Here is a 23,266-nt window from a genome sequence, read left to right as displayed (position 1 = left end):
CTAACATTAGATTATTTAAATATGTAATACACATTTTCAAACATATATACTATATATTTTTTTATAGCACAATATAATGCTCCAGGGCTAATTTCGTTAGCACAAGGATTGTCCCAATTTTCAAGAATCCCGTCATCTCCTATGTCATGATCATCATGCTTTCAAACTGTGCTATTTATATCCATGTTTTCCTCTATGACTGTGCACATGATTAAGACATCACATGTACAAACAAAAACATTTATTTTATGGTTATTATTCCATATAACAGTTGTAACAGATCTAAGACATAGTTAGAACATATGACATAGTTATCTAGCCACAAATAAAAAGACGCGGATGGTGTTGATAAAATAACTCCCCTCGCTGATGCTGTCTGGCCTTACATGAGGTCAATGCATGAGCTCTCATACAGCCATGTGATGATGATCAGTCCCTCTAGGACTGTTTTGGAGAGAGACCTGTGCTCTTACTGCCGTAAGCCCATGAGTTCTGACCCCAAGATGGTGCTGGAGGATATGAAGATCAACTGCCACACTACCTGCTTTAAGGTAAACACTATTGAAATATGAACACTATAATCTAATATTTGAGTATCCATGCCTGAGTGTGTGTACAGAGGCCTCTGTCTTCTTATCAGATCTGCAATATTGTGATATAAATATGTTACATTTGCACCACTACATCCAATAATTGATTGATTGGATTACAGCCAACCATCTTCTCATTGAGATTATCGGACTCTGTGTCTGCCTTGAGATGTAACAGGCAATACACATGCATCATGATCTTCTTCTTCGCCTAATGAGAGTATCTGACATTGTGTGTCTCTGTGTCCTCAGTGTGAGGTGTGTAGCAGTGACCTGGGCCATCTCAAGGCCGGGGACAGTATGTGGGTCTACAGACGCACCGTCCACTGTGAGCGCTGCTTCGAAGTCACCAGAGGTAAGCACATTTAGAAAAACACACAACTAGAGCTCATACTGATTTACTGTATACACTGTATTCATGTTTCATAAATGATGGGTCAGAATTTACTGGCTCTCAATTGATTTGCTAAATTGTGGGGGCATAACATCTCCAAACCTATGTTGGGTCACTGTGAGATAACACATATTTTATTTTACAGAAAAATGGCATCGTTGAACCTCCAAAGTTCATGCGGATGAAGATGGGGTCTTTATTCTATGGCCGTTTAAATAGATTTAAGTTTTGAATTACATTTTGGTGACATGTATAGAGGTTGAAAAATAGCATATTTTTCAGAATTAGGTATGAATTCTTGTTTATAAAATGGAGAGGATATTAATCTTTTACATAAAAACTACACTGACAGTTAATGTTTTCATGCATGAATATACTATATGGGATATGTAAGCATGTTTTTTTTTTTATCTCTGTTCTTTTTACTTTTAGGCACCTATAATTAATTGACTCAGTCTCTGAATCATGATAGGTTAAACATCCACAGTAAAATGCATGTAAGCCAAACATTTTTTTTTTAACTTGTCTCAGCCAGCTGTTTGTCTCCATAATCAACATATTTCACAGGCATTCAGGCTACCAAAATAGGCTTACGGTAAGATATCCATATGGTGCAATAATTAGGGCCGGGGGTTGGTTGTGTGTGCAATACAAAACAATTAAGCATTCTTTATTAAAATTGACAGAAGTTACACAAAACTGTTTGTTTTCTTTCAAGTACAGTATTTGTATGCATTTTGAGTAAACATACCGCTCAGTACAAAGCGTTACGCAATCTAGCAAACGCTCAAACGAACTGAACGCACCCCAATGTAAGGCTCGACTCTGGAGACAGGAAGCAGGTACAGGGAGTAGTAGACATTTAACTTAACCAACAGACATGGAACAGGACAGGACAGCATCAGGACAGGAACACACAATGACATGAATACAGACACGGGGAAAACACAGAGGCAGCAGACAGATAAAGGGGAGGCAATCAAATAATGATGGGGTTCAGGTGAGTCCAATGATTCCCTGCTGCGCGTGATGGTGACAGGTGTGCATAGTGAAGTAACATTTGCACATATAGGGGAGTTGAGTCTTTTTCTATAACACACTGTGTTGAAAAGGAATGACTGCATTTTACAATGTAAATGAAAGCTTTACAAAATAATGCCCATTGTCCTACACATTTAAAGGAATTGAATGTGTTCCGTCATGTCTCTCTTTCCATCATTTGTGGAAACCCCTATTCCTGAAACAAAATACTTTTTTTGTTCTATGCTGGAAATCAACAGCAGGGGGCATTGTTTTATATGAAATAAAAGATAGAGAAGAACGGTAATATATTTGAAACAACAGTGGGCTGACATGAAACACGTATGTTTCATTTTAAATTCAATATTACGCAACTCTAATTCATATTGTGATAGTTTTGCTCTATATCTTGGCTGTTGGTACTGTTGGTACTGATCTAATCTGAGTGAACCTCTGCTTACAGTTTACATGGTAGGAGGCCCAATTCTCTGAAATTAATAAGGTGGAACAGAGTCACTGAGGCTAAAAAGTTTAATTTTTAACAGGATTGTATGTTGTTGATGAATCTCTAAGGCAACATTCCCATTGAACAGCTATGAGCAAAGAGAGAGCCTTTTCAGTTTTATTTTAGATTGTTATTTTCCAGAAATGTCTCAAAAATAGGCAAGTAGCTATTGATGACTTGGTTGAAAGTACGAAAAAACAGCAAAACAGATAAGCTGGTGAAGACTGAGTAGATATTAATGTTGTACCTTTCCTTTGGGAAAATAGCCCAATAATTTAAGAACATTCTTTTTGAATTTGTATTGGCAAATCAACAAAAGTGTGGCTGCTGTGCCTTGTGTGGAGCCGAGACGTGACAATGCCAAGTAAAGCACAAGAGGTAAGTCAATGAGCAAGTTGGAAGGTTTGTCGAGAAAAGCAAAATAGCAGGAAATGCACTGTACCTGTGTAATGTGGTTTAGAAATTATGCATGTATAAGGCTTTTGTAAAAAGCCATGAGCTATTACAAGTACTTTATACTCTCATAATGCACAACATGTAATACAAATATTTATTAAGTTATATTCTACTTGGAAATGCATTTTTTTTTCTCCAGGTCATCTTCATTAAAGTTGTTTGATGCGGTTTACCAGCACACTTCGTTTTACTACGGGCGACAGGTTCAGGTTCATCATTGCATTCTTTACCAGAAAGTAGGCCGACCCTCTTTGAAGTAACTTACTGTAGATCAATTTATTGCTCTCTTTTTATACTGAACAAAAATATAAACGCAACATGCAACAATTTCAAAGATTTTACTCAGTTACAGTTCATATTAGGAAATCAGAAATACATTCACTAGGCCCTAATCTATGGATTTCACATGACTGCGAATATATACTTGCATCTGTTGGTCACAGATACCTTAAAAAAATAGGTAGGGGCGTGGATCAAAAAAACAGTCAGTATCTGGTGTGACTGCAACACGTCTCCTTCGCAGAGTTGATCAGGCTGTTGATTGTGGCCTGTGGAATGTTGTCCCACTCCTCTTCAATGGCTGTGCGAAGATGCTGGATATTGATGGGAATTGGAACAAGTTGATCCAGAGCATCCCAAACATGCTCAATGGGTGATATGTCTGGAGAGTATGCAGGCAATGGAAGAACTGGGACATTTTTAGCTTCCAGGAATTGTGTACAGATCCTTGCAACATGGGGCCGTGCATTATCATGCTGAAACATGAGGTGATGGCGACGGCATGGTGACGGCATGACAACGGGCCTCAGGATCTAATCACTGTATCTCTGTGCATTGAAATTGCCATCAATAAAATGCAATTGTGTTTATTGTTCATAGCTTATGCTACCGCCACCATGGGGCACTCTTTTCTCAATGTTGACATCAGCAAACTGCTCACCCACATTTTTTTTTTTTGCTAGGCAAGTCAGTTAAGAACAAATTTTTCAATGATGGCCTAGGAACAGTGGGTGAACTGCCTTGTTCAGGGGCAGAATGACAGATTTGTACCTTCTCAGCTCGGGGATTCAAACTTGCAACCTTTCGGTTACCAGTCCAACGCTCTAACCACTAGGCTACGCTGCCGCCCCAATCTGTTTATTTATCACATGACACAATTCGCATTGTCTGCGGTTGTGAGGCCGTTTGGACGTACTGCCAAATTCTTTAAAATATGTTGGAGACGGCTTATGGTACAGAAATTAACATTAGATTCTCTGGCAGGAGCTCTGGTGGACATTCCTGTAGTCAGCCTGCTAATTGCATGCTCCCTCAAAACTTGAGGTATCTTTGGCATTGTGTTGTGTGACAAAACTGCATATTTTAAAGTGGCCGTTTATTGCCCCCAGCACAAGGTGCACCTGTGTAATGGTCATGCTGTTTAATTAGCTTCTTGGTATGCCACAGGTGGATGGATTATCTTGGCAAAGGAGAAATGCTCACTAACTGGGACGTGTACACAATTTGAGATAAGCTTTTTGTGCATTTTTCAGCTCATGAAACATGGGACCAACACTTTACAAGTTGCGTTTATATTTTTGTTTTAGTGTATTTATAAAGCTCTTTTACAAAAACTGCCGCTCACCAAACATCATTATTAACCTTTAGACGTACGAGTTACCATACCCGGTCGCAGGGATGGCCAACTCTGGAAATCCCTTCAGTCTCTTCAGAGTTAGGTAAATCAGTTTCTTTGCACCCCATGTATGGAACAATCTACAGTTTCCTACAACTGGATGTATTGGTGCATTTCCGGCAGGTTAAAATGATGAATGGGGACCTCTGCTGAGGAATTTGATAGTTTTGAATTTTGTGTATTTATATTATTTTGTAAATTGTTTGCATGCAGGGCTCCCTTGTGACAGGGATCCCTCAATGGGACTCCCTGTTCAAACAAAGGTAAATAATCACAAATGTAGCCTTCACTTAGTTTTTGTCTTCTGGCACACCGTAGCAAAACTTTTTGCAATGAAAAACAACCGTTTGGACAATTTTAGATTTCGGTCACTCAATTTCAGTCCGCCTTTTTGAGTCTATTGAACAACACAACTCTGGTGTGTTTTTTAGGATGCTGTGATCAACCTGAAGTCTGTCCAGGAGATCTCCAGGGAGCTGGGGTTTGAGTGGACTGTTCTGGCCTACGAGCTGGGCTTCTCCAGGACTGAGGTCCATCAGTTCCATACCACATCCACAGAGAAGACGGTCCAGGCCAGAAGCATGCTTGAGTGCTGGTGTGTGAAGGGCCCCGTTTGAATAGCTTTCCAATGCATCCTTCTTTCCTCCTGTCCTTGATATAATCACAGATATAAGATGACTGGATTGGTTCCTTTGACCTATCCATATCACATACAGATCCGTGACTAGGAAAGGAAAGGTCAAGGGGATGCATTTTTGGAGGGTTCGAACAGGGCCTCTGTCATGGAATGAATACCTAATGTAATATGGAAGAAATGTCTTGTAAAGATCTGACATGAATCTTTATTCTACGTCAGAGGGGCATTGTCTTTGTTCTACACACAGGTAATACCATAATTAGTTTATATCGTAATGTACCCTGTTGAACTCAGCCTATGTCTCAATAGAGGGCAGCAGTGTGTGTGTAAGAGAGACAGATGATTACTGATCATTCTTGTGCTATTAGGCATGACTGGATTTATTCTGTAAAACAGTTGTATTTATGATCAACAGCATAGATACTAACATCACAAGAACAACACTTGAAATGTACATAGTCATTACATTAATTGATTATAGAAAATATGAATTTCCAATGCAGAGACATAATGTTAAACCCTCTTCCCCTCGCTCTATTCCTAATTTCTCTATCAATCTATCCCTGTATCTCCCTCCCATCCCAGGTATGAGAGATCTTGGGACAAGTCCAACAAGACCAAGTTGCTGCAGGATGGTCTGGAGCGTGCCGGGCGCCGCGACCTGGCTGAGAGGCTGCGCTGCCTCCACTGGGGCCACCAGAAATTGAGCCGCAGGGTGGAGCTGCCATCCGCCTTCCCCTTCCTCATCACTGTCCACAGGACCATCGAGAACCGTGACGGCCTCCGCCGGATCAATGACCTCAGCCGCAGATTCACCTGAGGCATGAGAAAAAATATGCCTTGATACACCTGAAAACACATGGACACATATTCTCTAAGCACATGCAAACACACACAGGCAGACATCTATTGATCTATCACTGATGAGATGGATGCCTGTACAGCCACTTCAAATAACAGATTGAATTCACATTCAAAACAGTCTTTGAAAAATATAGACAAATAAACAGATTTTAAGATAATGGATTTCAGTCTTTTTTGAAAACACTGCACTGTCACTACATACCATAAAAAGGTGAAATAAAATTCAGAAAACCAGCAACCTGCAGTATTACTGTAATAAATAGCCAGCCCTCCATATCGAGGTCAGAGGTAGCTTCTCTTGGTTCAAGTAGTAAACTTCAAAGTATCCATTCCTCCTGAGGATGTGAAATTGCTCAACTGAATTCTTTTGAGTTAGCGATCTAGCCAACGACTTCCTCAGGTGTTGAATGAGCACCAAATGAATTAAGCCCATTTGATATTACTGCCCAAAAAGATGTAGACAAATATTAAAGTTCAGGAACCCTATTTTGACAGTAAATAAAAGGAACAATTGCCTGACTGTCTAACCCAAAATTCATGACAGTAACTGGTTTAGGTTGCACATCAAAATATCTGGAATCATGCATTCCTGCTTGGACAATTTATTTCTAGAATCATACCATCCACTACAGTTAATGGAGCACTTTGAATTACTTTATAAGATGATTAGGCCACTCATATTCTTCCATTGTCTGACCGCAACAAAATGTTGGTGCAACCAAATCATTGGCTCATGCCCCAAATTAAATGATAGTATGGAGCCCTTTGACTATGCTTTCAGACATAGGCTATAATTCACATAATCTATATTATATTTAGGACCTTTATGCTCTCACACAATTCGCAATTTGGAAATAGTTATCATGACACAAGGCGAGACCCAGATGCAGACACAGGAGGCAGATGGTTGGAGTCTTAAAATGTTTAATAATCCAAAAGGATTAGTCAAGAGAATGGTCGTGGACAGGCAAAAGGTCAAATCCAGATCAGAGTCCAGGAGGTACAGTGGCAGACAGGCTCGTGGTCAAGGCAGGCAGAATGGTCAAGGAAGGCAGGTACAAAGTCCAGAAACAGGCAGGGGTCAAAACCGGCAGGACTAGAAAAAGGAGAATAGCAAAAAGCAGGCGAACGGGAAAACCGCTGGTAACTTGGAAAACATACAAGACGAACTGGCACAGGGAGACAGGAAACACAGGGATAAATACACTGGGGAAAATAAGCGACACCTGGAGGGGGTGGAGACAATCACAGGGACAGGTGAAACAGATCAGGCCATGACAAATAGTAATGTTACTAAATTTAAAAAATCTATCTTAGAGCACGTTTTAAAAACTTTTGACAATATGTCTGTGTGTTAGAAGTGAAAGTAATCAAAAAGTAATCAGATTAAGTTATTCCACAGGATTAGGTTACTGATTAGCCTACTTTATTCATCAAGTAGGCTAACTGTAATCAGTAACATCAGCAAACTTCTCGCCCACATGACGCCCACATGTCTGCCATCTGCAGTTGAAAATGGGATTCATCTGTGAAGAGCACACTTCTCCAGCGTGCCATTGTCCATCAAAGGTGAGTTACGATTCCAAACTACAGTCAGGTCAAGACCCTGGTGAGGACGACGAGCAAGCAGATGAGACGGTTTCTGACAGTTTGTGCAGAAGTTCTTCAGTTGTGCAAACACAGACTTTCAACAGCTGTCCGAGTGGCTGATCACAGACGATCCTGCAGGTGAAGAAGCCAGATGTGGAGGTCCAGGCTGGCATGGTTACATGTGGCCTGCGGTTGTGAGGCCGGTTGGACGTACTGCCAAATTCTCTAAAACGATTTGAAGGTGGCTTATGATAGAGAAATGAACATACATTTTCTCTAGCAACAGCTCTGGTGGACATTTCTGCGGTCAGCATGGCAATTACATGCTCTCTCAAAACGTGAAATATCTGTAGCATTGTGTTTTGTTGCACATTTTAGAGAACTTTTTCTTGTCCCCAGCACAAGGTGCACCTGTGTAATGATCATGCTGTTTAATTGATGGATTATTTTGGCAAAGGAGAAATGCTCTCTAACAGGGATGTAAACAAATTTGTGCACAACATTTGAGAGAAATAAGCTTTTTGATCTTTTCTGGGATCTTTTATGTTTTTGTTCAGTATACATTTTTCAAGTAGGGTTGGTTCAGGTTCTTTCAATCGCATTCAACTCATACTACACCTGTTTGCCTATTTGTCTGTCTTGAGCTATCGCTTGCGAACTTGTATCAACTGGGTCCAGCTCGCTAGCGAGCTTGCAACACTGATTCAACTGGGATCTGGAATCAGGTGACACAGTTCCAAGAGGAAACCACGAACAAGCTCCTTGTTACATCTTCGGTCGTCGTGGGAAAACATTTGTAACTACTGCTTGCAGTTCTGAGCCAACCTAGATACTAAGGAGATCCTGAGGGATATCGACGAGTATTAACAGCTTTATGCTATGGAGGAAAAACGTACTCCATCGTGGAAAGATCCGGCTACCTCACAAAATAACTCTAACCCGTCAAAAAAAGAAAGACAGATTCATCTACACACACGGATGATTTACTTACCATTGAGGTAGAGGCTAGTGCTCTAGTTGGAATCCATGCAACACTTGAAAAGTTGTGTGAGGAGGTAGCAGGGCAGAGGGGGAGTTTGGAGTTTAGTCAGAGTGAAATTCTCATGCTTCAAGGAGAGAACAAGGCACTCACAGCCAAGGTAAAAACCCTCGATTCCAACATGGATTGTCTACTCAGGTAAAACAGGATGATGAGGGAGTCGAAACTAGATATACAAACCCGAAGCTTCCAATTATCCAGAGGGGAGACTGTAAACAAGGTGGCTTTCCAACGAGTGCACAGAGTTGGAGCTTGGAGTGACAAATCAAATCAAACGTTATTTGTGACATGCGCCGAATACAACAGGTGTAGATCTTACAGTGAAATGCTTAGTTACAAGCCCTTAACCAACAATGCTTTAAAAAAATAAGTGTTAAGTAAAAAATTTAAAATAAAAGCAACAAATAATTAAACAGCAGCAATAAAATAACAAGCGAGGCTATATATAGGGGGTACCGGTACAGAGTCAATGTGCAGGGGCACCGGTTAGTTGAAGTAATATGTACATGTAGGTAGAGTTAACCTGTTGGGGCTAGGGGGCAGTATTTGCACGGCCGGATAAAAAACGTACCCGATTTAATCTGGTTACTACTCCTGCCCAGTAACTAGAATATGCATATAATTATTGGCTTTGGATAGAAAACACCCTAAAGTTTCTAAAACTGTTTGAATGGTGTCTGTGAGTATAACAGAACTCCTATGGCAGGCCAAAACCTGAGAAGATTTCAAGCAGGAAGTGGCCTGTCTGAGAAGTAGTGTTTCATCTTGGCTCTTTTTATTGAAGACTCAGGATCTGTGCAATAACGTGACACTTCCTACGTCTTCCATAGGGTCTCAGAGCCCGGGAAAACGTTGAACGATATCGAGGCAGGCTCTGGCTGAAACACTTTATCGCTTTTGGCAAGTGGCCACTCAGAGTACTATGGGCTTAGGCGCGTGCCCGCTTCGACCGAATGGTTTCTTTTCATTTGTCTGTTTATCTAAACGCAGATTCCCGGTCGGAATATTATCGCTTTTTTTATGAGAAAAATGGCATAAAAATTTATTTTAAACAGCGGTTGACATGCTTCGAAGTACGGTAATGGAATATTTAGAATTCTTTTGTCACGAATTGCGCCATGCTCGTCACCCTTATTTAGCCTTTCGGATAGTGTCTAGAACGCACGAACAAAACGCTGCTGTTTGGATATAACGATGGATTATTTTGGACCAAACCAACATTTGTTATTGAAGTAGAAGTCCTGGGAGTGCATTCTGACGAAGACAACAAAGGTAAGAACATTTTTTTTTATAGTAAATCTGACTTTGATGAGTGCTAAACCTGCTGGGTGTCTAAATAGCTAGCCCTGTGATGCCGGGCTATCTACTGAGAATATTGCAAAATGTGCTTTCACCGAAAAGCTATTTTAAAATCGGACATATCGAGTGCATAGAGGAGTTCTGTATCTATAATTCTTAAAATAATTATTATGCTTTTTGTGAACGTTTATCGTGAGTAATTTAGTAAATTCACCGGCAGTGTTCGGTGGGAATGCTAGTCACATGCTAGTCACATGCTAATGTAAAAAGCTGGTTTTTGATATAAATATGAACTTGATTGAACAAAACATGCATGTATTGTATAACATAATGTCCTAGGGTTGTCATCTGATGAAGATCATCAAAGGTTAGTGCAACATTTAGCTGTGGTTTGGGTTTATGTGACATTATATGCTAGCTTGAAAAATGGGTGTCTGATTATTTCTGGCTGGGTACTCTGCTGACATAATCTAATGTTTTGCTTTCGTTGTAAAGCCTTTTTGAAATCGGACAGTGTGGTTAGATTAACGAGAGTCTTATCTTTAAAATGGTGTAAAATAGTCATATTTTTGAAAAATTGAAGTAATAGCATATTTAAGGATTTGAATAACGCGCCACAGGATTCAACTGGCTGTTGAGTAGGTGGGACGCAAGCGTGCCACCTAGCCCATAGAGGTTAACGAGAGTCTTGTCTTTAAAATGGTGTAAAATAGTCATATGTTTGAGAAATTGAAGTAATAGCATTTTTGAGGTATTTGAATAACGATTTCGTCCCGCCAACCCTAGAGAGGTTAACAAAGTATAGTTTTGGCAAGTCGGTTAGGACATCTACTTTGTGCTTGACATAAGTAATTTTTAACCTCTTACATCTAGACGTTCCGCTAGCGGAACACCTGCTCCAATATCCAATGATAGGCTTGGCGCGAATTACAAATTCCTCAAAAATACAAAAACTTCAATTTTTCAAACATCTGACTATTTCACAGCATTATAAAGACAAGACTCTCCTTTATCTAACCACACTGTCTGATTTCAAAAAGGCTTTACAGCGAAAGCAAAACATTAGATTAACAATCAAGTTCATATTTATATCAAAAAACAGCTTTTTACATTAGCATGTGACGTTCAGAACTAGCGTACCCCCGCAAACCTCCAGTGAATTTACTGAATTACTCACGATAAACGTTCACAAAAAACATAACAATTATTTTAAGAATTATAGATACAGAACTCCTTTGTGCAATCGAGGTGTCCGATTTTAAAATAGCTTTCTGGTGAAAGCACATTTTGCAATATTCTGAGTAGATAGCCCAGCCATCACGGCTAGCTATTTAGACACCCACCAAGTTTAGCCCTGACCAAAGTCAGATTTACTATTAGAAAAGTTTGATTACCTTTGGTGTTCTTCGTCAGAATGCACTCCCAGCACTGCTACTTCAATAACAAATGTTGGTTTGGTTCAAAATAATCCATTGTTATATCCAAATAGCGGCGTTTTGTTTGTGCGTTCAAGACACTATCCGAAGTGTAAATAAGGGTCACGAGCATGGCGCATTTCGTGACAAAAGATTTCTAAATATTCCATTACCGTACTTCGAAGCATGTCAACCGCTGTTTAAAATCAATTTTTATGCCATTTTTCTCGTAAAAAAGCGATAATATTCCGACCGGGAATCTGCGTTTAGGTAAACAGACGAAAGAAAACAAAGCATGGGGTCGACTCGGGCACGCGCCTGAGTCTCACAGTACTGTGACCAGCCACTATCCAAACGCGCTACTTTTTTTCAGCCAGAGCCTGCAAAGCCACGATTCAGCTTTTTGCCGCCTTCTGAGAGCCCATGGGAGCCGTAGGAAGTGTCACGTAACAGCAGAGATCCTCTGTAATGGATAGAGATAATCAAGAAGGCCAAGAAATTGTCAGACAGGGCACTTCCTGCATGGAATCTTCTCAGGTTTTGGCCTGCCAAGTGAGTTCTGTTATACTCACAGACACCATTCAAACAGTTTTAGAAACGTTTGTTTTAGAAAGTGTTTTCTATCCAAAGCTAATAATTATATGCATATTCTAGTTTCTGGGCAGAAGTAATAATCAGATTAAATCGGGTACGTTTTTTTTCCGGCCGTGAAAATACTGCCCCCTAGCCATAACAGGTTAACTAGCTGTGTAAGGTCAAAGGTATTAGTGATCCATTTGAGGGTTTTCCTACAAGACTTGTCTTCATAATTAATATTAAAATCTCTGATTAAGATGACCTCTTTCCCAAAATCACATTCCCTAAGCATGTTATTTGTCACGGTTGTCGTACGATGAAGGAGCGGACCAAAGCGCAGCGTGTGTATCGTTCCACATTTTCTTTTTTGAACTGTGAAACTATGCAATACATACAAAATAAACGAAATAACAAAAACAACAAACCATGACGCAGAGGTGAAACATACACTAACTCAAAGACAATCTCCCACAAACCCAGGTGGGAAAAATACCTACTTAAGTATGATCTCCAATTAGAGACAACGATGACCAACTGCCTCTAATTGGAGATCATCCCAAACAAAACCCAACATAGAAATACAAAACTAGAACATGACAACATGGAAAAACTAAACTAGAAAAAAAACCTGTCACGCCCTGACCTACTCTACCATAGAAAATAACAGCTTTCTATGGTCAGGACGTGACATTATTAAACTGATCAAAAAACACACTTTTGGTGGAAGGTGGTCTATACATTTCAATAAGGGTAAAAGACATTTGGGGAGACAGTGTAACGTTCAGGCCAATACATTGCCAATACATTCTAGTTCATTATCACATGACCACTCAATTTGTTTACATCGGATATGTTCTTTAATGTAAATCATCAGACCCCCTCCTCTTCCTTCAATCCCGTCTCTCCTGAAAACATTGTAACCAGGCACAATCAAAGCAGCATATGGAGCGTTTTTATGGAGCCATGTATCTGAAAGGCAGAGGAAGTCAAAGTTGGAGTCTGTGAGAAGATGTTCACTTTGATCACTTTTTGGAATGACACTACGAATGTTCAAGTGCCCCCCTAGTAGTCCCTTGGGTCCCAGATGACTCGAGAGTTTTTTTTTCTTCACCTTTATTTAACCAGGTAAGCTAGTTGAGAACAAGTTCTCATTTACAACTGCGACCTGCCCAAGATAAAGCAAAGTAGTGCGACAGAAACGACAACACAGAGTTATATGTAATAAACAAGCGTACAGTTAATAACACAATAGAAAAAAAGAAAGTCTACATACAGTGTGTGCAAATGGCATGAGGAGGTATGGCAATAAATAGGCCATAGTAGCAAAGTAATTACAATTTAGCAGATTAACACTGGAGTGATAGATGAGCAGATGATGATGAGCAGATGATGGTATGTAAGTAGTGATGCTGGTGTACAAAAGAGCAGCAAAGTAAATAAAAACTATATGGGGATGAGGTAGGTAGATTGGATGGGCTATTTACAGATGGACTATGTACAGCTGCAGCGATCGGTTAGCTGCTCAGAGTGTGATTGACACATTGAAAAAAGTTAGATTTTCTGTATTTTCTGATGGCTGGGTTCAGGCTGTTTTGTTTTGTTTTGATTAGGGGCAGTTCGGTAGCGCAATTAACAATCCCTCCCGCTTGCACTGGATGCGGGGAACTAATTAAAACAGCTTGCGTACCAGAAACAAAGTCAGGGATCGTATATAGCGACTTGTGTATGTTTGAAGAGTCAAAATCTATCCTGGAGCCGGGTGAGTCGAGAGAAACCATAGCACTCCCCCACTTCCACAGCGGCGACGATCTGCAGACGAGGACATCCACTGCTTTCCACTCCGGTGAGTATCGCTGGCTCGGTGATGTTTGGCCCAGGATTGAGTTACACATCCCCGGAGAGCAGGAGGGTAGTGAACAGGTAGTTGAACAGTTTCCGATAACTGTTGGACTTGTGTTTGTTACGCCTAAGCAGGTCAGTGGAATAGGGAGCGAGGTAGACTTGGCCATTATTCAGAACATTATGGTATGCTGTGTACTGTCTGCTCCCATAGAACGGTGAACCAATGTGTTTGGTGTCGATATTCTCCGGCAGTAGATTGATTGTGTCATCCCAGCAAGGACGCACTGAGATTATCAGTAGAGCAGCTACATAACTGACAATCATGGCAATGTACTGGAGATAAAACACATCATTGCGCTTTAAATCTTTGCATGAGTTACTTAGCTAGTGTCGGCGTACACCTGATGTTTTAGATAAAATAACAGCATTCGTATGAGAAGCGGCATCTGCCACACCACCCTCCCTTCCGTCTGCCATTTTCCTTTCCCTTCGTTCTTTTGTTGTCAAATAATATTTTTTAAATGTTCTAAGTAAATTATTAAAAGCATTAAAATTGAGATGTTTCCCACGTATTTACACAACCTACTCCACACTTGCAAAGTGAAAGTTTATAGAAAAGTTCTGAAATTAAGTAGTAAACAGAAGAAAAGCAGAATTGAGTCCAATTATAATGCAAATAATTTAATGGTCAATGGTTCAATCCCATTTCTGAAGGTCTGATGAATAATTAATATTGTTCCTCCTCTTCCTTGTAGCAGGCGCAGCAGCACACTGCCCTCCAAAGCCTGCAAAATAATCGCCGGACTGCCCCTTTCCTAGCTCTGCATGGAACATCCAGTGTCACGTCCTTGGTGACGTGTGGGGTGACATCCGGGATGACCACAGCAACATCCTCTGGAAAGGGAAAAAAGAGGAACAGAATGTAAACAAATGCAAACCGTAGGTTCTAAACACTGGCCAGTTGAAAGGTTCTACTAAGACGTCATGACAAATGGCCCCTGTCAGAGTGCTCTCTAAGTGTTACTCACCTGCTTGGATGTCACCTGGCAGAGTGGTGAAGACGGCCATCGTGAGAGTCCTTTCTTCAGGTGTGACGTCCACAACCTCCAAGAGGGAAGAGATGGGCTCTGCCGCTGTATTAGGGGTGATGTCCACAACCTCCAGGTGGGAAGAAGCCGGATCTGCCTCTGTTTTTGGGGTGATGTCTTGAACCTCCAGGTGGGAAGATGCCGGGTCTGCCTCTGTTTTTGGGGTGATGTCCACAATATCTAGTTGGGAAGAACCTGGGTATGCCTCTGTCTTAGGGGTTATGTCCACAACCTCCAGGTGGGAAGAACCCGGGTCTGCCTCTGTGTTAGGGGTGATGTCCACAATATCTAGTTGGGAAGAACCCGGGTCTGCCTCTGTGTTAGGGGTGACTTTCACAACCTCCAGGTGGGAAGATGCCGGGTCTGTGTTATGGGTGACAACAACAATCCTGATGAGCTCTACTACTACAAGGCACCAAGATGTCATCAGAACAGGCATCTGTTAGAGTGCTCTCTATCATTGCTACTCACCTGCTTGGATGTCAGCTGGTCGTGTAGTGGAGATGGCCACCGTGAGGACAGGGGGGACTGGTAGGGTGGCTGCAGGGGGCTGGAAGCAGCTCTGAACCTCGTTCGCCACATAGGCACAGACAGACCTTATATAAAAAGGGCTCTGGAGGTCATCCATGGAGAAGGACTGACTGATTCTCCCGAGGATCGACCACACAGAGTCAAAAGCAGCAGCCCGGGAGAAAGAGATGTGAGGGGAAGGATCCTTTAACCTCTTGGGGCTAGGTGGGACGCTAGCGTGCCACCCGTGGTGCACTCCATCAACAGCAGGTGCATTTCAAGAGCGGCAAATTTGAATCCAAATAAATGTCAAAATTCAAATTTTTCAAAAATACAACTATGTTACACCATTTGAAAGATAAACATCTCCTTAATCTAACCACGTTTTACGATTTCAAAAAGGTTTTACGGCGAAAGCATAAATTTAGAGTATGTTAGGACAGTACATTTACAAGAGTTGTGTGTAATGTTTTGTCAAGTCAAAGACAGGGTCACCAAAACCATAAAACCAGCTAAAATGATGCACTAACCTTTTACAATCTCCATCAGATGACACTCCTAGGACATTATGTTAGACAATGCATGCATTTTTAGTTCTATCAAGTTCATATTTATATCCAAAAACAGCGTTTTACTATGGCATTGATGTTGAGGAAATCGTTTTCCCTCCAATAACCGGCAGTCAAGTCAGCGTCACAAATTAAATAATTAAAATTAGAAAACATTGGTAAAATATTATATTGTCATTTAAAGAATTATAGATTTACATCTCTTGAACGCAATCAACTTGCCAGATTTAAAAATAACCTTACTGGGAAATCACACTTTGCAATAATCTGAGCACTGCGCCCAGAAAAATACGCGTTGCGATACAGACTAGACGTCATGTTGGGGAGATCTAAAATCGAAAATACTATGTAAATAATCCATTACCTTTGATTCTCTTCATCAGATGTCACTTCCAGGTATCACAGGTCCATAACGAATGTAGTTTTGTTCAAAAAAGCTCATCATTTATGTCCAAAAATCTCCGTCTCGTTAGCACATGATGTAAGCCAGCCGGACTTCTCATCATGAACGAGGGGAAAAAATATATTTCCGTTCGTTCAAACATGTCAAACGTTGTATAGCATAAATCATTAGGGCCTTTTTTAACCAGAACATGAATAATATTCAAGGTGGACGAATGCATACTCTTTTATAACGTATTGGAACGAGGGTACCCAACATGAACTAGCGCGCCAGGTGTCTAATGGGACATCACCGTTCCATGGCTCTTGTTCGGTCAGATCTCCCTCCAGAAGACTCAAAACACTTTGTAAAGGCTGGTGACATCTAGTGGACCAATAGGAAGTGCCAAAATATTCCTAAACCCCTGTGTTTTTCAATGGGATAGGTTTAAAGTCAATACAACACATCAGGTATCCACTTCCTGTCAGAAAATGTCTCAGGGTTTTGCCTGCCAAATGAGTTCTGTTATACTCACAGACACCATTCAAACAGTTTTGGAAACTTTAGAGTGTTTTCTATCCATATATAATAAGTATATGCATATTCTAGTTACTGGGTAGGATTAGTAACCAGATTAAATCGGGTACATTTTTTTTTATCCAGACGTGCAAATGCTGCCCCCTAGACCCAACAGGTTAACATGCAGGAGAGCTTCTCCACTACGGCTGCCACCATGCCCACGGCCATCCCGCTTATTAGGATTGGGTGCTCTGAATGGCCTTCCTCTGGCTGAAGCCACAGGGCCAGGAGGAGCCTGGGCACCACCTCCACCACCACCTGAGAAGGGCTGAGCAGGTTGCTACGGGGCTCATTGGACTGCTTGCCCAGAATGCTCCTCACAGCTCTCTCCACGATGCTGTGGACTTTAGGATCGCTGAAATCAACAAAAAGGAGAAGACAAAGCTAAACGATGTGCAATGTGCTCACAGAGAACACTGTCTTAGTCTGTTTCTGCGTAGTTCCAGATGTGAGATAAATGGATCAAGTCATATGCAGGGCAGTACAAGGAACTCACATGTCAGCTGGCGAGATGGAGTGCATGGAGCGGCGGAGCTTGCAGAAAGCCTTGTGCTCTTTGTCCATAATTTTTAGGCAAGTGTTTAACCTCTTACATCTAGATGTGTCGCTAGCGGAACCCACCGAAACTTCCGGTGAATTTACTAAATTACTCACGATAAACGTTCACAAAAAACATAACAATTATTTTAAGAATTATAGATACAGAACTCCTTTATGCAATCGCTATGTCCGATTTTAAAATAGCTTTTCGGTGAAAGCACATTTTGCAATATTCTGAGTAGATAGCCCGGCCATCACAGGCTAGCTATTTTGACACCCACCAAGTTTGGCACTCACCAAACTCAGATTTACTATAAGAAAAATTGGATTACCTTTGGTGTTCTTCATCAGAATGCACTCCCAGGACTTCTACTTCAACACCCAATGTTGTTTTTGTTCCAAATAATCCATAGTTATATCCAAATAGCTGCGTTTTGTTCTTGCGTTCAAGACACTATCCGAAGGGTGATGCGCCAGCGCATATCGTGACAAAAAAATTCAAAATATTCCATTACCGTACTTCGAAGCATGTCAAACGCTGTTTAAAATCAATTTTTATGCGATTTTTCTCGTAAAATAGCGATAATATTCCGACCGGGAGACCTTGTTTTTGTTCAAACACTGAAAATAGAAAATGGAGTCTTCACATGCACGCGTGCGCCCGTGTCATTGTTCTCAGAACGACCACTTTCCAAAAGCCCTACTGTTTTTCGCCCAGGGACTGCAGAGTCATCATTCCCCATTCTGGCGCCTTCTGAGAGCCTATGGGAGCCTTAGAAAATGTCACGTTACAGCAGAGATCCTCTATTTTCGATAAAGAGGCTATAGAAGGACAAGGAATGGTCAGACAGGGCACTTCCTGTATGGAATCTTCTCAGGTTTTGGCCTGCCAAATGAGTTCTGTTATACTCAAAGCCACCATTTAAACAGTTTTAGAAACTTTAGGGTGTTTCTATCCAAATCAAATAATTATATGCATATTCTAGTTACTGGGCAGGAGTAATAACCAGATTAAATCGGTTTTTTTTTTTTATCCGGCCGTGAAAATACTGCCCCCTATCCTAAACAGGTTAATTTCACAACAGATCTATCCTGCTGTGCTAACTCGTTGTTGAAAGGCTAGTAAAAGAGCTCACTAACTTGTAGTATGTCTCTAACTCTCATTCTCTTACCAGCCGAGCGAGGTCGTTTCCCTCCTCCATGCTTTCCTGCCACACCCTTCAAATAAAACACAGAGCAATTCAACTTTCCTGGCTTGTGATTTTTCTGTTGTTTATTTTACCCACACTTCCTGGAGTGCTGCTGGTGGCAGGGAATGGCAGTGAAGGTGAGTGCTGACGTGGTGCTCACCTCTCCCTAAGGGATTTTTGCCCTGAGACACCAGCCAGTTGCTCATGTGCTCCGTGGTGACATGGGGTGGGACCTGGCCTTGACTCTGGGGCAGCAGATAGTGGACCATGAGCTTCTTCTGCAAGATGAGGTAAGGTGTGAGACCATGCCATGAAATACCATGTCATGTGCTTTCAGAAGGGCCTCTCGCAACATTTCACAACTACTCATGCCTGACAATTTGCAAGTGATATTGAGAACTCTTATGACCAACTTCTCTAAACTGTCTTGAAATACAACTCTCTTTCTGTTGTTTATGTTTTTGTGGGATGAATCTTATCTGTTTATTGTAATATGTTTCCTCCCAGAAGGCCTGCAGAGTCTGAAAATAAAGGCTGCTTCTACAGAATTCCTTTGAAGATAATGAAAATGATGATGCTTTGTTATGCACATTATGCACAGGCATTTACAGTATGCTAAAATTTATTTATCCTAAGATTACCTTTGTGGGACCATAAGTGAACTCCGGAATGCACCAAACCCTATCCATGGTAAGATGGGGAAGAAATGCAGCGCTATAGATATACGGGATGCTCTAGAGATAACAGGAATGACTTAAAGTCGCGAACAATCAATGACTGTGTTGTCGTCCAATATGCTGCACTTAGAATTGAGTTGTAGGCGATGTTTGGCGCAAAATAGAATGTTTACAAACCAACCTTGGTTTACAAGGTAAATACATTGTTTATATACGCCTATACAAATCTATCGACCACATCCATTTAAAGCAATGATTGTCAATTGAAAATGTGGTTGTTGTGTTATCCTGTTGTGCGCCTTGAGTGTCAGTCCCCTTAAGCACATTATTCCAATATTTCCGAGCTCTGAATTGACACAATGAACATTTTGCAAAGATATTCGGTTACAAATAAGAGTACGAATGACAATAAACGTATGACTTGGATTGTATGCATAATAGTTCAGTAAACAATATCGCTCAGCGTTGGAACTTTTGGTGTTGGGAAAGTATCCGTTATAAGTCTCCATGGCACGTATCACTTCGTTGTCTTGTTGGTAATAGTAAAAATGCATGACATGAAATGCATGATTGTAATGGTCTAACAGTTGTTTTTCATTTTGTTTCTCACATTAAACAGACATTTAAGAACGGAATTGCTTACAGTTGTACCTATGATGCACAGACACACTAAAGCTGTACAGTGTAGTTTGAATAGTCAGTTTCAATTATTTGCAGATGTATTCCCTATTATTTACAAATCGAAAGATTTAACATTTGAAATGAATGTGGCAGAACAGTTTAGCATAGAGTTCCTGTGGGAGTCTTCTCCGTCAGTCTTTTTGCCTCCTAGGCCTCGTTTCTCATTACATGGGATTTCCCCAGTGCCAACGTCACATGAGATGGCTGCTGTCTACTGTCATGTGGTGCTGGATGACAGATATCGCTATGCCGATATCGCTGCTGTCCATGGTCCTGAAATATACAATCTCGGCTATTTGCATATGTACGACCGTCCAAACTTGACCCCCCCACACACATACACACACATTAATGCTAATCTCTCACACACTTTTGAACATTGCACAACCTGCAACAAGACACTGAAAGAGCATTTTATTCCAAGTGTGTTTGTGTTTGAATAAAGAATGAAATCAATGTGTGGATGTTGATTGGACAATGTATATGTGCTTTGCAGAAGCCATTTTTTTGCATTCCCTGTAGCGTGTCCTTTACTGGAGTATGATCAGATTGCTTTGTTTAAGCCAGAATGAAGATTTGGTCTGAGATACTATGCCGATTATTGCATGATGGCTATGTTTATATGACCCCCTTTCAAAGAGTCGCTCATTTATCACTTTCTTGCAGATATACAGTGCCTTCAGAAAGTGTTCCTACCCCTTAACTTATTCCTCATTTTGTTTTCTTACAGCCTGAATTCCAAATTGATTAAATTATAGTTTTTTTATCATCTCACCCAGGTACAGACAATACCCCATAATGACAAGGTGAAAACATGTTTTACATTTTTTTCTCAAATGTATTGAAAATGAAATACAGAAATATCAAATTTACATAAGTATTCACAATACTTTTTTTGTCAATAAACTAATCACTGATCATAATCTTGATGTGATTGGCCTGACTGAAACATGGCTTGAGCTTGATGAATTTACTGTGCTAAATGAGGCCTCACCTCCTGGTTACACTAGTGACCATATCCCCCACGCATTCCGCAAAGACGGAGGTGTTGCTAACATTTGCGACAGCAAATTTCAATTTACAAAAAACCCTCGATGTTTTCGTCTTTTCAGCTTCTAGTCATGAAATCAATACAGCCTACTCAATCACTTTTTATAGCTACTGTTTACAGGCCTCCTGGGCCATGTACAGCGTTCCTCACTGAGTTCCCTGAATTCCTATCCCACCTTGTAGTCATAGCAGATAATATTCTAATTTTTGGTGACTTTAATATTCACATGGAAAAGTCCACAGACCCACTCCAAAAGGCTTTCGGAGCCATCATCGACTCAGTGGGTTTTGTCCAACATGTCTCCGGACCTACTCACTGCCACAGTCCTACTCTGGACCTAGTTTTGTCCCATGGAATAAATGTTGTGGATCTTAATGTTTTTCCTCATAATCCTGGACTATCGGACCACCATTTTATTACGTTTGCAATTGCAACAAATACTCTGCTCAGACCCCAACCAGGGAGCATTAAAAGTTGTGCTATAAATTCTCAGACAAACCCAAGATTCCTTGATGCCCTTCCAGACTCCCTCTGCCTACCCAAGGGCATCAGAGGACAAAAGTCAGTTAACCACCTAACTGAGGATCTCAATTTCACCTTGCGCAATACCCTAGATGCAGTTGCACCCCTAAAAACTAAAAACATTTGTCATAAGAAACTAGCTCGCTGGTATAGAGAAAATACCCGAGCTCTGAAGCAAGCTTCCAGAAAAATGGAACGGAAATGGCGCCACACCAAACTGGAAGTCTTCCGACTAGCTTGGAAAGACAGTACCGTGCAGTATCGAAGAGCCCTCACTGCTGCTCGATCGTCCTTTTTTTCCAACCTAATTGAGGAAAATAAGAACAATCCGAAATTTCTTTTTGATAGTGTCGCAAAGCTAACTAAAAAGCAGCATTCCCCAAGAGAGAATGGCTTTCACTTCAGCAGTAATAAATTCATGAACTTCTTTGAGGAAAAGATCATGATCATCAGAAAGCAAATTACGGACTCCTCTTTAAAACCTGTTATGGACAGGAGTTCTGCTAGCGGAACCCCTCGCCAACATCCAATGTCATAGCAGGGTGCGAAATTCAAAACAGCAAAAATCTCATAATTCAATTTTCTCAAACATACAAATTTTATACACCATTTTAAAGATAAGAATGTCCTTAATCCAACCACAGTGTCCGATTTCAAAAAGGCTTTATGGCGAAAGCAAAACATTAGATTATATTAGGACATCAACTTCACAAGAAAAACCACACAGCCATTTTCCAAGCAAGGAGAGACATCACAAAAACCAGAAATACAGCTAAAATTAATCACTAACCTTTGACGATTTTCATCAGATGACACTCCCAGGACTCAATGTTAGACAATACATGTATGTTTTGTTAGATAAAGTTCATATTTATATCCAAAAACCCCATTTTACATTGGCGCGTGATGTTCAGAAAATGTATTGCCACCCCAAACTTCCGGTGAATGAGCACATCAATTTACAAAAATACTCATCATAAACGTTGATAAACCTTAAAACAGTTCTTGAAAGAATTATAGATACACTTCTCCTTAATGCAACCGCTGTGTCAGATTTCAAAATAGCTTTACGGCGAAAGCACATTTTTCAATATTCTGTGTACAGAGCTCAGCCATCAAAGTAAGCTGTACAGTTACCCGCCAAGTTCTGGAGTCAACTAAAATCAGAATTAGTATTATAAATCTTCCCTTAACTTTGCTGATCTTTATCGGAATGCACTCCCAGGACTCCCACTTCCACAAGAAATGTTATTTTTGTTCGAAATACTCCATATTTATGTCCAAATACCTCCTTTTGTTTGCATGTTCAGATCACTATCCAAAGGCAAAATGCGCGAGCGTAAAACCAGAGACAAAAAGTCAAAATGTTCCATTACCGTTCGTAGAAACATGTCAAACAATGTTTACAATCAAGCCTTAGGGTTTTTTTTAACATAAAACTTCGATAATATTCCAACCGGACAATAGCGTATTCATTACAGAAGAAAAATAAGGAGCGGCGCGCAAGCATGCTGGCGCAGTAAACTACTCACTGGTTCCATGTAGTCCACTGATTGACTGAGCTCCTATTCTCTG

At 40.7% G+C, this 23,266-nt stretch overlaps 2 protein-coding genes across 7 annotated transcripts in view; both read left to right on the top strand.

The window, feature by feature from the left end:
* scel (sciellin) overlaps positions 1 to 1,683 on the top strand; it is a 32,620-nt gene extending 30,937 nt beyond the window's left edge. For 3 of the 5 annotated variants that reach the window (XM_045704359.1, XM_014163771.2, XM_014163769.2), the window contains 3 exons: positions 434 to 551; positions 843 to 945; positions 1,130 to 1,683. In XM_045704359.1, coding sequence (XP_045560315.1) covers positions 434 to 551; positions 843 to 945; positions 1,130 to 1,146 — 238 coding nt within the window. In that variant the 3' untranslated portion in view covers positions 1,147 to 1,683. The remainder of the gene's footprint in view (positions 1 to 433; positions 552 to 842; positions 946 to 1,129) is intronic. The other 2 variants (XM_014163772.2, XM_014163770.2) reach the window with 1 other exon arrangement.
* A 719-nt stretch (positions 1,684 to 2,402) lies between these two features.
* wu:fc50b12 (Death domain-containing protein) lies at positions 2,403 to 6,299 on the top strand. 2 transcript variants are annotated; one of them, XM_014163773.2, is made up of 3 exons: positions 2,403 to 2,887; positions 5,072 to 5,235; positions 5,863 to 6,299. In XM_014163773.2, exons 1-3 carry the CDS (start codon positions 2,867 to 2,869, stop codon positions 6,095 to 6,097), a joined length of 420 nt encoding a protein of 139 aa, XP_014019248.1. In that variant the 5' UTR covers positions 2,403 to 2,866; the 3' UTR covers positions 6,098 to 6,299. The 2 variants fall into 2 exon arrangements, with proteins under 2 accessions (XP_014019248.1, XP_045560316.1); XM_045704360.1 differs by lacking the exon at positions 2,403 to 2,887 and adding an exon at positions 2,954 to 3,201.
* Positions 6,300 to 23,266: the final 16,967 nt, after the last annotated feature.

The sequence above is a fragment of the Salmo salar genome, chromosome ssa21 (assembly GCF_905237065.1).
Source record: "Salmo salar chromosome ssa21, Ssal_v3.1, whole genome shotgun sequence".
Lineage (NCBI taxonomy): Eukaryota > Metazoa > Chordata > Actinopteri > Salmoniformes > Salmonidae > Salmo > Salmo salar.
This window is presented reverse-complemented; position numbering and strand designations above follow the sequence as displayed.

Bases quoted from the DNA above. Each gene is read 5' to 3' on its own strand.
- wu:fc50b12 (XM_045704360.1), top strand. From the start codon at position 3,085: ATGCATTTTTTTTTCTCCAGGTCATCTTCATTAAAGTTGTTTGATGCG. The intron at 3,202-5,071 runs GTAGGCCGACCC...TGTGTTTTTTAG, and splicing joins ATTGCATTCTTTACCAGAAA to GATGCTGTGATCAACCTGAA. The intron at 5,236-5,862 runs GTGTGTGAAGGG...CTCCCATCCCAG, and splicing joins AGAAGCATGCTTGAGTGCTG to GTATGAGAGATCTTGGGACA.